At 42.0% G+C, this 15,576-nt stretch overlaps 2 protein-coding genes across 2 annotated transcripts in view; one reads left to right on the top strand and one right to left on the bottom strand.

Annotated features, from left to right (window-relative positions):
• Positions 1–5,774, top strand: part of mcrip2 (MAPK regulated corepressor interacting protein 2) — a 20,391-nt gene extending 14,617 nt beyond the window's left edge. Inside the window, exon 6 of the transcript XR_007038143.1 lies at positions 5,656–5,774. The gene's annotated coding sequence lies outside the window, so the exon portion shown is untranslated. The remainder of the gene's footprint in view (positions 1–5,655) is intronic.
• slx4 (SLX4 structure-specific endonuclease subunit homolog (S. cerevisiae)) overlaps positions 1–15,576 on the bottom strand; it is a 19,190-nt gene extending 3,614 nt beyond the window's left edge. The window contains exons 1-11 of the mRNA XM_047364363.1: positions 15,378–15,576; positions 14,764–15,245; positions 13,338–13,545; positions 11,553–11,768; positions 11,232–11,446; positions 9,051–9,346; positions 8,478–8,679; positions 7,957–8,087; positions 7,575–7,721; positions 5,671–5,840; positions 2,765–4,755 (exon numbers count right to left, since the gene is read on the bottom strand). Of these exons, the coding sequence (XP_047220319.1) occupies positions 2,765–4,755; positions 5,671–5,840; positions 7,575–7,721; positions 7,957–8,087; positions 8,478–8,679; positions 9,051–9,346; positions 11,232–11,446; positions 11,553–11,768; positions 13,338–13,545; positions 14,764–15,181 (3,994 nt within the window). The 5' untranslated portion in view covers positions 15,182–15,245; positions 15,378–15,576. The remainder of the gene's footprint in view (positions 1–2,764; positions 4,756–5,670; positions 5,841–7,574; positions 7,722–7,956; positions 8,088–8,477; positions 8,680–9,050; positions 9,347–11,231; positions 11,447–11,552; positions 11,769–13,337; positions 13,546–14,763; positions 15,246–15,377) is intronic.

Here is a 15,576-nt window from a genome sequence, read left to right as displayed (position 1 = left end):
TTCGATAGCGGCCTTTAGCTCATCCAGAGTGTTGGGTCTTGAGTCTCTCAACGTTCTCTTCACAATATCCCACAGATTCTCTATGGGGTTCAGGTCAGGAGAGTTGGCAGGCCAATTGAGCACAGTGATACCATGGTCAGTAAACCATTTACCAGTGGTTTTGGCACTGTGAGCAGGTGCCAGGTCGTGCTGAAAACTGAAATCTTCATCTCCATAAAGCTTTTCAGCAGATGGAAGCATGAAGTGCTCCAAAATCTCCTGATAGCTAGCTGCATTGACCCTGCCCTTGATAAAACACAGTGGACCAACACCAGCAGCTGACACGGCACCCCAGACCATCACTGACTGTGGGTCCTTGACACTGGACTTCTGGCATTTTGGCATTTCCTTCTCCCCAGTCTTCCTCCAGACTCTGGCACCTTGATTTCTGAATGACATGCAGAATTTGCTTTCATCCAAAAAAAGTACTTTGGACCACTGAGCAACAGTCCAGTGCTGCTTCCCTGTAGCCCAGGTCAGGCGCTTCTGCCGCTGTTTCTGGTTCAAAAGTGGCTTGACCTTGGGAATGCGGCACCTGTAGCCCATTTCCTGCACACGCCTGTGCACAGTGGCTCTGGATGTTTCTACTCCAGACTCAGTCCACTGCTTCCGCAGGTCCCCCAAGGTCTGGAATCGGCCCTTCTCCACAATCTTCCTCAGGGTCCGGTCACCTCTTCTCGTTGTGCAGCGTTTTCTGCCACACTTTTTCCTTCCCACAGACTTCCCACTGAGGTGCCTTGATACAGCACTCTGGGAACAGCCTATTCGTTCAGAAATTTCTTTCTGTGTCTTACCCTCTTGCTTGAGGGTGTCAATAGTGGCCTTCTGGACAGCAGTCAGGTCGGCAGTCTTACCCATGATTGGTGTTTTGAGTGATGAACCAGGCTGGGAGTTTTAAAGGCCTCAGGAATCTTTTGCAGGTGTTTAAAGTTAACTCGTTGATTCAGATGATTAGGTTCATAGCTCGTTTAGAGACCCTTTTAATGATATGCTAATTTTGTGAGATAGGAATTTTGGGTTTTCATGAGCTGTATGCCAAAATCATCCATATTAAGACAATAAAAGACCTGAAATATTTCAGTTAGTGTGCAATGAATCTAAAATATATGAATGTTAAATTTTCATCATGACATTATGGAAAATAATGAACTTTATTATAATATGCTAATATTTTGAGAAGGACCTGTATAGATATATCTATATCTAGATATATCTATATATAGATATCTATATATAGATATCTATATATAGACATATCTATTTATATATCTATATATATATATATCTATATATTTATATATCTATATATATTTATATATAGATATATAAATATATCTATATATATATATATATATATAGATATATATATATATATCTATATAGATATATATCTATATTATTATATATTATATTATATCTATATTATTCGGCCCCCTTGCATTAATACTTTGCTGCAATTACAGCTGCAAGTCGCTTGGGGTATGTCTCTATCAGTTTTGTTTTGAGTAAACATTTTCCTTTCAGCTGCTTCACTGATATTTCGTTCATCTTTGATCATGGTGGGATCTGCGTAATGTTTCTGGATGTAAGCTGTAAATATTCAAAGAAATGCTTCTTAGGAATTTGGGATTTTCCACTTAATTGTTTGTAACACATCATCCGCATACAGATCTTTAACTTTCTGGATCTCTTTTACATTCCATAGTTTAAACCCTCCATCCTGTTGGCCAGGTATAAGTTGTTCTTTGCCCCAAATAGGGGAAAACCGAGAGATTGCTGGGGAATCTCTTGTGTTCCTCATGTCAACTTAAGATTGTGTTTTTCAGAAAGGGGTTTTTGGTGAGTTATTTTGTGTTTTTACATCAGATGAGTATAGATAGCAATGTAAAGGCAATTCAGAAATAGACTTTTGTTTAATCCTTACCTAGGCTGGAGGTGAGGCTATACAAAAGTAACACGTAGCATTATAACAATTTAAAGCAGAATCGAGCTTTCCTATTGTTCTGAATAAAACAATCAATTTGTTTAACTTGTTATAGAACAAAGCTGGTAATGACAATGGGATCGTTTAGAAACAAGAATTTATGTAAAATTGTCCTTTTAATTATATTTATTTGGCCTATCATTGATAAAGGTAAACTGGACCACTGGTTCAGTGTTTCCGTGATTTCTCTACCAAACGGTTAGAAATTGGTGTAATTATTTTATGACGTTCCGGGGTGATTTTAAGTCTAGGTATTTAGAACTCTCAGCAGTTGTTATGAAGGACATATCACAGTTAATAACCTAAATTCAGTTTCTCAGAAGAATTTGAATATTACATAATTGAAATTTTGCTTCTCATCCCTCTCTCATCCCATATTTTTTCTGGTGGCTGAGCTCCTTTTTCTAGCACATTTTCCTTCCACTCAACTTTCCATTAGCATATGGTTAAAAAGGCTGTTCTCTGCTTTTAAAGGACGACAACAACTCCTGGACACAGAGTCAGCAGGCTTCCTCGTGATTTTGTGGGCCATAACAAAATTTTTGTAGTAAGAAATCCTTTTTATTTGTCCCTAAATTCTTTTTCTGAGAAATAGAATATTGGATTCTGTTTTACTTTTTGCTCTGAATTACTGAAATGAAATAGATTTTTGATATTTTTATTTATTAAGATCCCCATAGTTTGGGAAAACAAAATGAGAATGTTGAATGACACGCTGTGGTTTAAAATGTTAACACTTACTTGGAGTTTTGAGCTGAGCAGCTGGGTTTACCCTTTGAGAAAGAGGAAGGCATTCCTCCTCTTCTTCATCCCCCTCCCAGCTATCCCATATTTTGGAGTCAAGGAGGCCGTTGTCGACCTCCGACGGGATCAGTGAACCTGGATCCGGAGCAGGACTCTGGATGCTGTTACTAGATGGAGGTTTGGAGGTGGAAAAAGACCCAGGTCTCTCTTGTGGGCTCGACTCTTCAGTGTCTTCGAGCCTCAGGCTGAAGCAGCCAGGATTGGCCTCTGTGGAGGGGTCAAGGCCCCAGGAATCATTAAAAGCTATTGGAGGTTCATCCATGAAACTTTGGTGAAAACTGGACTCTCTGACATCTGCAACAGAAATTTTTCCCATCATTTCATTACTGCGATCCATCCCCTCTATTTCTTCTTGCTCGTTTCTCCCTCCTATAGTCTTGAGACCATGCTGCATGTTGGACTCTGCAGAGGGTGGATCTGAAGGGTTGGACTCAGGGGAGAGCTGAAAGCTCCCTGACTCCATATTTTCCAGGCTTTCTAAGGATGTCCTCTCTTTCATTTGACCCGAAACACCCTGCTTCTCCGGGTCCATGTTGAGCAGGGAGGCACCAGGAGGGACGGGGGACTGGAGGAGCTCTGTGTGCAGGGGAGTGCTGCTGCACGGCTGAAACCTCAGCTGAAGAGGAGTCTCATGCTTTGAGGAATCTCTAAAGGAACGTGGGGCTGCAAAGCCTTCTGTATTCTTATTGGGGTTCCAACATTTTTCGGGAGAAACTTTGAGATCTGAGCTTGAGATACTGAGAAGATTCTTGCTCTGCTTCGGACTGGATTCCCTGCTTGCTGTATCTCCAGCAGAAGCAGAGGGTTTAAGAGGACTGTTGAAGGTTTGAACTTTGTTCTTCAAAGGAGAAGCGGGTGGAGAAGAGTCCCCTCTAGGGAAAAGCTGCGTCCTGCACATGTTGCTGTTGGTCTGCACCGAGCTGGTCTTCGTGTTTCGGCCAGACTGGAGGGGTGTGGAGGGGATAAGCCAAGAAAGCTCTGGAGAACAGCCTTCTGGATCACCAGGACTGAACTCAAAATTACAAACGGATTCTTTGGGACTTGGATTCTGGCTGGATTTGATTCTTGTGTAGCTCTGAGGCGAAAGCCTGCAATTTTCTTCCATCTCTTCACTCGAATCAGACAAAACTATGAGCTCAGGCTCATCTTTCTTTGCAGGTGAATCAGGTGAAAGAGGGATGCATATACCGTGAGGACCTCGGCTTTCTCGCTTTAAAGACGCATCCATGGCCTCTGCAGCTACGACTCTACTGTCTCCATCGTCCTGCCGATGAGCTGCTTGGCCTGGAGATGGTCCTGGGATGGGAAGGTTGAGGGAAAGTTCGTCTACAACACTTGCTGATGACTGAAGCAAAGTCCTACCAGATGTTGCAAATGTTGCTCCGTGAGGAGCAGGATGGGGAAGAGGCGTGCTAGATTTGGAGGAATTATCTCCTTCGTCGTAGACAACCCAGGACTGGGAGAAAAGGCGACTGTAGCTGCGATCCAAGCTGGGCTCTGGCTCGAGTTGAAGGCTAGGCTTAAGGTTTTTAAATGCTGCATCTCCACCTTGTTCTGCATCCTCCTCGTCATCCTCCTCCTCCATGCTACTCTGCTGCTCCAACCTCTGTCTCTGTGTGGCAGCAAACTCATAAATCTCCTCCAGCTCCTCCTCATTCACGTGTTCCTCGTGGATTTCTCTGTCGCCCGCGGTGACCCCGTCCTCTTCTCTGTCCTCTGACTGTCCTCCTGCATCTACACCATCCGAGTCCCCAGTGTCCTCATGCTCATCCTCTTTGTTCCACATAGATCGAAGGAGCTCCATGAAGGCCAGATCTGTTTGGTTATTGGCATTTTCCTCCTGGTTTTCATGGATATCGTCGCCTCCCACCGCTGCCATGGTCTCTGGTTGTAAAAGACACAGCTGCTCCAGCTCCTGAAGGTCAAATCTGAAAACACAGAATTGAGGAGAGAGCTCAGACAATGGTGTTTTCAGCTGGGAAAAATAATGTTAAGGGTAAATGTCACATTACAACAACATAATTCTGAAGAATAATGATACATCGTTTTGTTGCAAATCATTTAGGATATGCCCCTACCAACTTTGTTCAAGCTCAATCAGAATGGATGGAGAACATATGTAAACATATATTTTCAAGCCTTGCCAAACATTTTGAGTTGGATTTGGGACTGGACTTTGACTGGGCCATTCTAAATGGATTTGGGACTGGACTTTGACTGGGCCATTCTAAAACATAGATATGGTTGGATTTAAACCATTCCCTTGTAGCTCTGGCTGTATGTTAAGGGTTGTTGTCTTGCTGAAAGGTGAACCTCCACGCCAGTCTCAAGTGTTTTCCACCCTTCAACTGTCTTGTATTGAGCTCCATCCATCTTCCAGTCAACTCTGACCAGCGTCCCTGTAATCTGAAGCCCCAAGTATGATTCTGCCACCACCATGTTTTATAGTGGGAATGTAAAGTGCTGGATTTGTCAAATACGGTATTTTGTACATAGGTCAAAATGTTACATTTTGGTCTCAGCTGACCAGAGCACATTGTTCCCCTTTTATCTACATTTCAACAATTTTCAGTCTTGTCACTCTTCCTTAAAGGCCAGATTTATAGATGGATTTTATTTCAGGGGTTTTTAGAGGGTTTCCAATTTTTCTTTGTAACACATTTTGAAAACCATGAATGAATTTTCTTCCACGTAACAACTATGCACTACTTTGTGTTGGTCTATCAGAAAAGAATCCCAGTTAAATACATTGCAGTTTTTGGTTGTAATGGGACAAAATGTGATTATCTAAAATCCTAATGAATTGAACCCTATTGAATGGCCTACAGGTCCGGTGAGCTAACCTGGACGCCAGCTCCAGCACATGAGGCCGCAGCGATACAGCAATGGAGCAGTGGGCGCTGTAGAGGTAATGCAGTAGAACCAACACCGCCTGGCTCGACACGTCACTCAGAAGCACCCTCTGAGCTGCGGGCATGCCCTCCTCCTGCACCCCGAACCCACTTTCATGCACCTGGAAGGGGAGTAAAAGATCCAAGAAAGCTAAACTGAGTTAAATTATGTCTTACTGTCTTCAAGTAGAATACATTCACAAGATTGCAAAATTTCACAAAACAGTTTAAGACATGTTTTGTTCTAAATATTCCCTCTAAATAAATAAATATTCCTTCTAAAAAACAAAAAAGGTTAAAGAATGCCAATAATAGGTAGGACTGCTTAGTTAGGATAAAATATAGTCAATGGATATCTCACATAGTATTTCTAGAGAGTTTGTTCCTGAATTAAAAACCTAACTCTAATTAAATAGTGTTGAGATCAGAAGAAATAAAACCGTTTTGGTTGCTCAAGAACAATCCTGAGGCTGTCAAGGAAGGCTATGAACTTTAAACTCCTTCAGCACCAGTGCCACTGTCTTCAGTGAAGCGAGTTCTTCGCCATGGACTGAGATGATGCAAAGGTCTTCACCCACAAAGCCAAGTCTTCTAGCCAAAATTCAACACAACATTCTATCAGTTTTTAAGCATGGTAGTGGTTGCATCATGCTGTGGGACTCTTTCACAGTGCAGAAAATGAGTGGCCTTCCCAAAGCACCAATCTCAGCCCTCAAGAGTGGTCAAATCTCTGGCCAGAATAATGCCAAAAGTGTTTTCATAGCAACTAAAATTTATGGTCAACTTGCAACCTGCTAAAAGACATTTGACCAAAAATTAGGGATCCTGCTAAATTTCCATTCAAAAAGGTCCTACTTTCTTTGTTTTGTTTTGGTTTCTGGACAAACGTGTACTAAAACTGGATTATCCAACAATAAATATAGACAACTTGAATCAGGATTTGCAAACTTTAATACCCTTTATTTTGCTTGCAAAAAATTCTCCAAAAAAGGGGCCTGAACTACACCCAGTTTATGAGTCATATATCAATAAAAAACTTGATCCGAGATCATCTACAGGCAAAAAAAGGACAACAAAACGAGAAAAACCTAAATAATTTATTTCTCAAATTTTCATTTAATAAGTTGGACATAAATGTAAGCTTTGATGTAGCAAATGAAAGACAATGGAGATCATCTAAATATAAACAAAACCTCTTAATTATTCAGAAATCATCCATTTAATTTTGAAAAATAGAATCAATGATTTAGTCTGGCAACACATTTTTCGAATAATTTTTATTCTTTCCATACTCATCCAGACACAAGAGTGCTCAGGAACCCTGAAATATTAGTGGGGGTGAATGCATCGGTCTGACCCTGGAGGGATCAAAGAAAATCTACAATATTCTAATTTAATCTGTTCAATTTAGCTGAGAAATCGGTCCAAAATAGGTTCCCATATAAGTTCCCGATGTTTTTAATTATCTTCCTTTGAAGGTTTTGTCATATTTTTATTTTTGTTTCTATTAATTGCACTCATTAGTTTTACTTTATTTTATCTGCATTTTAATGTACCTGTTTTTCTTTTATTGATCATCTATTTGACTGTAGCATTTTCTGTAAATGTAAAGTGCGTTATAAACAAAATGTGTTATTAGTAGTAGGTGCAGCAATTTTCACAACATATCCAATTAAGTATTAAATACCACAAGAGTTTTTGTTAGAGCGACCAGTAAAAATGCTTTTACTTACTGCTCATTCAGCTGCGCTACTTCAGGTATGCTGTATAAACTAAGTTATTTATTTCAAAACAAACCGCAGGAAATAAACCAGCTATAAAACAGCAATAAAAACATTCTGCAAGAATCATTTTACCATTTCAGCCAGCAGGGGGCAGCGAGCATACACCATGAAGGAATGAGCAAAGAAGATCTCTCCACTGTCCACCTGAAGCTGCAGATCACTGAGCTGAGGGTTGTTAACCATGCTGCTCAGATCTGATGACAGCCTGGAAAGCGCCACCTACAGGGAAAACAACAGATTGCGCTAAGTGCAAATATGACAGGGGTTTTTATTCTTCCTGGATTGTAATTTACACCATAAAAAACAACAAAAGTTTCATCTATTCAAGTAGGTGAAACTTTACTGGCAAAATCTGTGGTGGCATTGAACATCAGGTATAAAAAAGTAAAACTTGTACAGGAAAAGTTGGTCTAATGGGATGGATGAGAAATCTGAGGAATCCGAAGTGTCTCACCGAATCATGGCTGCCTCTAGCTTTGTCTGGGTAATCTGACCTCCTCACTGTCTGACTGCTGCTGGTGTCGTCTGTTGGTTCTGCCGGATCCTCCAACTCTTCCTCCTGAATAAAACCACTCAGTTGCTTGGCTGCAGGAACAAAAACAATCAGGACCTGGTAAAGAAAATTTGCTAAAACATTTTTTAAAAGCAAATATTTAATTTAAAGCATCCTTCCTGTGTCTCCCAACTATCAACCTTGGCTCAGTAATACCTGCAGTATTACTGAGCCAAGTACAGTAATAAAACCGTTCATTTTATGTTGGATTAAAATTACTGTGTCTATGGGGGAACCTGCAGTACATTTTTCTCTGTTATGGCCCATGTTAGTTGCAATATTTCACACACTGATTGCATTTCAAGAACATGAAAGCATGACAATTAAATTTAATCACCACTGCATTCCAACATGCGTTTAAGAAACCAACTACTTCTCTGAAAACTTTGTTACCCCACTAATAATCACACGATAGGTTTTACCTTTGTCAGAGCATCCGTACTGTGTCAGAGTCATGCAGTCTTCAGTCAGCTCCACCAGGTCTCGGAGGGCCTGGCTTCCCACATGGAGCTCTCCTGTCACTGGAGTGGAGGGACCTGAGGACACTGTCTGGGAGCAGGATGGCAGGACAGGTGGGACAGACGACTCCGGCTTGTTGCTGGTGCTTGATGAGACTGCATCCACCTAAAAATAGGAACAGAAGAAGAGCACATTAATACAAAAAAGATGCACGCATAGTGCCTTGCTCATTTAATCTACTGTATAGTCATCTGCATTATATGCATGCTGGATTTAGGCTTTAACGAGAATAATTTTAAGCTTCTGTTGTGCTTTAAGGTGGTCTTACAAAAAAAAAAAAACGCAATATTAGGACAATAACTTGGTGACCTGGTATATATGCAACCTAAAACCAGCCTTAAATCTAATCATGCAGTAAATCTTGAAAGCCAAAGTAACATTTTACATTTACATTACCTTTTATAAGGGTGGGGTTTCAACTTTGAACAAACCGCATTAGTAATAAAGCATGAAAATTCATCTTTGTTCTCCCTCACCCTTGCTGATTCCACAGGAGTAAAGAGGTGCTGGAGCTCCGCAGCGATGAAACCAGGCTGGCAGGTGGAGCCCCCATCCAGCAGTGTACTTTTCTGCCAGAGGGGGGCATCACCTGTCCAGCAGGGCAGACTGCTGGGGCATCGTGTCGGGGTGGGAGGAGAGGGCGCCCGGCGGCGAAGCAAGAGTGTAGAAACTCGTTCCTGCAGCCTTGCCAGGGCCGTCTCTGCATCCTGAAGGAGAAGGAGAGGCGGAGGACGAGCGACTGCAACTTTTTTATTTTTAACACATCTCTTAGCTGCGCAAAGAGAGAAAAAGCAATAAAAAGAGTATTAGGAATGTCATATTCTCCAACCCAACTAAATGATCTGTAACCAGTTGTTTGAAAGGTGCTTGAACAGGTGGTTGTAAGTACAGTGTATCTGGGAAGTTTCTATTTCAATCTTTCCACTTTTTGTAAAAGCCTTAGACCAAAATGGATCAAATTTACCTACATTATACCATTACAATAAATCAAGAAATGTTTCTTTTTAAGTTTTGCAAATTTATTTAAAATAAAAAATAGAACAGAGAGGAGAAAAGAAATCACACGTACATAAGTATCCACAGCCTTCTGCTCAACACGTTAAGATTGTTAGGCAAAAATTAGGGGCTCAAGTCTTTTTGAGTATGATACTACAAGCTTGTCTTTGCAGAACCTGTATTGGGTTGGATGACGTCGGTGCCCAGCAATCAGGTTCAAGTCTGGGATCTGGCAGGGCCACTTAAAGGCATATGGAGTTGTCCCAAAGGCACTCCTATGTTATCTTGGCTGTGTGGTTGGGTTTCTTCGTCCCATTAGCAGGTCTACAGAGATCTGGAGCAGGTCATCACCAGAAATGTCTGTAAATTGATATAGTTGTTTTTCCCTCAACCATGACAAGTCTCTCACTGCCTGATGATGAAAAACTCCCCACAGCATGATGCTGCCACAACCATGCTTCAGCCTAGGAGCGGTGTTGGCCAGGCGATGAGCAGCTCCTGGTTCCCTCCTGGCATGGCTCTTGGCATTTGGACCAAAATGTTCAATCTTTGTTTCACTACTCTTCCATAAAGGTCCGGCGGGAGGGAGTTCTGAAGAAATGGTCGTCATTCTGGAAGGTTCTCCTCTCTCAACAGAGCAATGCTGTAGCTCTGTCAGAATGGCCATTGGCTTCTTGGTCATCACCCTAAACAAAGGCCCTTTTATCTGGATTGTTCCGACTGGCCTGGCTCCCAGCTGTAGGAGGAATCCTGGTTGTTCCAAACGTCTTCCATTACCAAACAATTGAGGCCACTTTGCTCATTGGGAGCTGGAATCCGTCCCCAGATCTGTGCCTCCACAAGTTCGGTCTTAAAGGTCTACAGACAGTTTTTTCAGACTTCTTGGTATGGTTTGTGCTCTGACATGCACTTTCAACTATGGAACCTTTATCTAGGTAATTATTGGCCTTTCCAAATCACACTGAATGAACTAAATTCACCAAAGGTGGACAACAATTCTGTTGTAGAAACTTGTGAAGGTTGAGGAGGGGAAACAGGATGCACCTTGGCTAAATTCATTTACCAAACTTTTTTCGCTTTGTCCCTATTGGGTTTAGTGCTTCCAATTGTGAGGTAGAAAAATAAAACAAGCCCACTTTGGAAAACGGCTGTATTATAACAAAATGTAGAAAGTTAAGTGCTGTGTCCTTTCTGGGTCCGCTGAACATTGATTTGACAGAAGTAACATACAGACAGGCAGACAGCAAAACTATTGATCCATGAAAAAGGCAGCAGGAAAACTGGTTTCAAGCCTGCTTATTACAGTAAAACCAAACATCTTACTAAATCAGTGAGAAGTAGTTTTTTTTCCTCAAATCTGCAGATTTATTTTTCATAACCAACTACAAAATTCTCCTTTGGTGCAGGCAGGATATAAATATTAAAACCTCCCAGAGCTGATTATCTCTACTGCCTTTAGTCCCAACAGGACCAGAAAAGAGAAAATGTGTTTTCCAACCCAGGAACCTTTTCCTGGAACCAGGGGGGCTTTGTGGAAACGTTTTATAGTACAGTACTGTTCCGCTGAGCAGTCTTAACCCAAAAAAAAGCACAATAGTCATTACAAGAAACAAACTATTCAGAAGAACCACAAATAAAAAATCTTAGTGATGGCACCGTACCAGCATCTTGCTTCCACTTCAGGACTGGAGTCGTGAGGCGGTGAGACGGGCCACTCTTAGCCTGCTGCTCCTTCTGCTGGTCTAGCAGGGAGGAGGACAGAGCCAAAGCCATCATAGTCTCCTCATCCAGCGGGCTGGTCTTCTTTCTGGGCTTCTTCCTTGCTGGAAGGTCTGGCTTGGATGGGCCTTTCCTTTTGTTGCCCCCAGGCTGTGTGCTGAAAAGATAAAACAGTTGGTGCATGGTGTGAGGGTTTCTTCAACCTTTTGTACTACGCTGAAAGGTTAGCACGTTAAGGAAGCACTTCACTAAGAGCCTCTCACTGAGTGTTAGCGGTGGTGGAACTCCGACTCTCCTCAGCCTGTCTCTGCAGAGCTTGCAGCAGAACAGCAGGAGAGACGCCCATGTCTGCAGAGCAGCGCTTCAGGTGGACGGAGCGGCTCTTCTGGCTCTTGAACTTCTTGCCGCAGATGGGACAGTTGGGGACAGTGGAGGGTGGAGGGAGAGATGGACCACTCTGTTCATTCTGATCCAAACACCTGCAAAAATAAACCCTTAATGTAACCAGCCTGAGCCTTGAACAATTGCCATTAACAAGCCTCTGGCATTGTTTGCCTAGATATTTGACTGCTCTGGTTGAAGGAATTGGTAGAGTTCAATTAAACTAATTGGTTTCCTGAAGCAGATCACGCCTTTAAGCACAGACAGTAAATTTGTATCAAGGTTGAGGATAAAGTATTTCCAGAACCTTAGTTAGTTTGCTTATCCATTCAAAACTATTTTAATGTGTGTTTTTTTTAAATAATTGTCCTATTAGAAATCCTCATTGTGTCCAAGTTTTAACAATTTGACTTGTCATCCTCAGATGAAAGGAAATTGGTTAGGATGTTCAAAAAGAATCCAGAAACCACCAAGGTTTAAGGCCATGATAAACTGAAAGGCGCCGGAGCGTCACTGTCCATCACCAGGGACCAAGAGGGGACTGACCAAGAAAGAAGCCCTAGATTAAAAAGAAGCCAAATTTAAGTTTGGCTGAAATTTACAGCTGCCCAAATGCATACGCCAGAGGCCTTCTGGAGAAACGATTTTATGTTCAGGGGCACAGAGATTGATCTTTCTGACTCCCATGACTAGAGGAGTATTTAGAGGCGTTTTTAAACTCAAGAACATAAAACATTAAGTGTCGAGCTTGGTGGTGGCAGGATCATGCTGTAGGAACGGTTTGCTGCTAGTAGTATTGGTGCACAGCACAAACTTAGTAACATAGGAAGAGGACTACTTCCAAGTTCTTCAACTCTGGATTCAGCTGGTTTTTCTGGATACAAAGCTGGATTCAGAATCGATAAAGCAGCTTAATGTGATGTTTCCGGAATGGCTCCAACCTCAAGCCTACTGACAATTTTTGGACCACCTATAAAAGGTTGAACCCACGCCAGAAAATCAACAAATTTCCATGAGTTGTGCATATTTTGTGGGAGGAATATCTCTTCATGAAGAGAGGTCAGGCAGAATTATGTAGGCGGTTTCTCTGCAACTAGCTAAGAGTCAACTATCCAAATATTAGTGAGGGTGTATGTATATATTTGAACCACATTTCTGACACTGCAGATTATAGTAAAATTGCATCCAACTTTAACTTGTTAAAATTAAAAAAAACATTGTAGTTGTTTGGTTTTTAAGTTTTTGACACAGGATAGTTAACGGTTCTAATTCATCATTAAAAGCCCAAAGTTAATTCGACATTTATGCTTATAATGAATGAATGTAAACGTCTGACCAGCAATGAACACCTGGTTCTGTTGGACACTATTGGCCTGTGTTCCTTCTGATGCATGAATTGCTATAGCTCCAGTTTTTACATTTTTACGGCTAGAAAAAGATTTTTAAAATAACGGATAAGATTAGTTGGGTTACAGAATCTAAAAGAAACGTTTATGTCCACTTGTGCGTGTGGAGATTCAACCCCCAAGGTGGCAGCAGTAAGTCAGCTGTAAGTTGTAAGCGAAATTTTGCTATTTTAGGAAATAATCTGACAATATGAGCAGCAACATCACAGGACCTTTTATAGCAGGAGTTTTGTTTGTTTTCTCACTGTAAAATGTCCAGACCTGTTGATGTGTTGTGTGCGCCCCCCAGGGGTCAAATGTGATAAGTCTCTGTGGCAGATCTGACAGAAGAAAAGGCCTCCATCCTCCAGGTCCACGGTCTGGGCCTCTGCTGCCTCCCTGTCCAGCTCCTGCTGCAGTCGCAGGGCCAGAGCCTCATCACTCTCTGGGGGCTCGGAGTGGGGACCAGAGCGGGGGGACGTTGGCTTATCTGAGGACAGATGAGTTTTATAGTAACGTTTTTATAAATAAAAATCTTTCAACTGTGGTGCACATTTGTATTCAGCCCATTTACCCTGATACTCCTAAATAAAATTCAGTCCAAACAACTGCCTCCAGAGGTCAACCGGTTAATGAACAGTCATGTATGTAATTTTTTCTCAGTATAAATAAAGTTTTTTTGGTGACGGCCTCAGAGGTTTGTAGAGAACATTAGTGAATAAACAGCATCATGAAGACCAAGGAACATAGCAGAAAAGTCAGGAAGAAATCTATGGAGAAGCTCAAAGCAGGTTTAGGTTAGAAAAACAAAATACCAAGCACTATTCAATCTGTCATCTGAAAATGGAAAGCGTTTTTCACAACTGCAAACCTACTAAAACATTGTCATCCACCTAACATGACAGGATGGGTAAGGAAGGTGTTCACCAGAGAAGCAATCAAGAGGCCCCTGGTAACTGAAGGAGCTACAGAGACCCACAGCCCAGGTGGGACAGGACAACCAATCTGGTCTTTATGGAAAAGTGGAGGAAAACTATACTAGAACAGTCAAAGCAGTCCCATTTAAAGTTTGACACAAGCCATGTAAATGAATGCCCACAGCAATGTGTTGAGGAAGGTGCTCTGATCGGATGAGACCCCCAAAAAATTACTTTTCGCTTATGTGTTTCCCTTTGTGTTATGGAAAAGCAACATTGTACATCATCCGAAACACATCATTTCCATAGTTAAACATGTTGGTGGCAGCATCGTTCTGTGGGGAAACTTCTTTAGCAGGAACAGAGCAGCTGGACAGCTGAAGAAGGGAGCTAAATGCATGAATATCCTAAAACAAACCTGTTGGAAGCTGCAAAAGACTTGAGGCTGAGGCTGGGGTTCACCTTCCGGCAGGACAGAAAGAGGTAAAACAGAATGGCTTAAATCAAAGCATATTCATGTTTGTAGATGATCCCCATCCAACCTGAATGATACTAATCTATTTTGTAAGAGTGAACTCATTTTTCAGTCTCTAGATGTGAAACTCACCCCAAGACTTGCAGCTGTAGCTACAGTAAGTGGTGGTTCTACAAAGCATTGACTCAGGGTGGCGAGATAAAACTGCACACCACACTTTTGGGGCTTGTACTTGCAAAATATATATTTTTTAAAAACACTTACTTCTAGACCATCTCACTAAAATGCATTGCAGTTTTTGGGAATGAGATACTACCTCCTTTTTGATGGTGTGCAGCCAGAATACAGTCGTCCTTGTTTATTGGCCCGATTCTGTTACTGTGCACCATCTTCTGTGGACAAGTCCTCTTAAATTCTCGCATCCTGAGGAGAACCTTGTCTTTTGCCCTTAGGTCTCCGTCAGCTGAAGGCAAAGCAGAAGACTGAGTAGCATCCCCCGAATCACATCCAGTTCCTCCACAGACCAACTCCGACCCAATAGGCTGAGTGGCTGAAGACCTGGACCCAGAGATCTCATCCTGCTTATTATTCTTCTTCTTGTCTCCCCGGGTTGCTTGGCTGCAGCTCTGCTGCTCTGCCTTCCTACTCTGCCTGCCTGGTTCAGCCGCTTTCTTACGAACCCGCCTCAGCAATTTGGAGCAGAGATCAACAAAATCCAGCTCAGAGTCGTCCATGGCGACGTCATTAATCTCACATTAAAGGTGGCAAAGCAGCATGTGTCCAACTATCGTCACCAACCTGCAAAGACAGCTACGTTAAGGCTGGAAAATCACGTTTACCAAGCAAGGAAAGGGAGGTAAAACAAGGTTCTTAAAGACAACACGAACGACAGCAGTTGGTGAGCTAGCTGTTTGCTAATCATAAACTTACCGAGGTTAGCTCAGTTAGGTCCCTCATTCTCTAGCAGTCGGACGCTGACATTAAGGATGTGGATTATTTTCCCTTAACGCAACATTTTTTTGGTGCTAATAAAAACATAGAGAAACATCCGACACATTTGTTTATGTTTCAAAACGTTTTACTCAAACCGCTCCATTTCTAGCTTCCGGTCACGTGACAATCAACCAGC

The sequence above is a fragment of the Girardinichthys multiradiatus genome, chromosome 5 (genome assembly GCF_021462225.1).
Source record: "Girardinichthys multiradiatus isolate DD_20200921_A chromosome 5, DD_fGirMul_XY1, whole genome shotgun sequence".
Taxonomy (NCBI): Eukaryota; Metazoa; Chordata; class Actinopteri; order Cyprinodontiformes; family Goodeidae; genus Girardinichthys; species Girardinichthys multiradiatus.
Note: the sequence above shows the minus strand (reverse complement) of the source record. Positions and strands in the feature narration are given on the sequence as shown.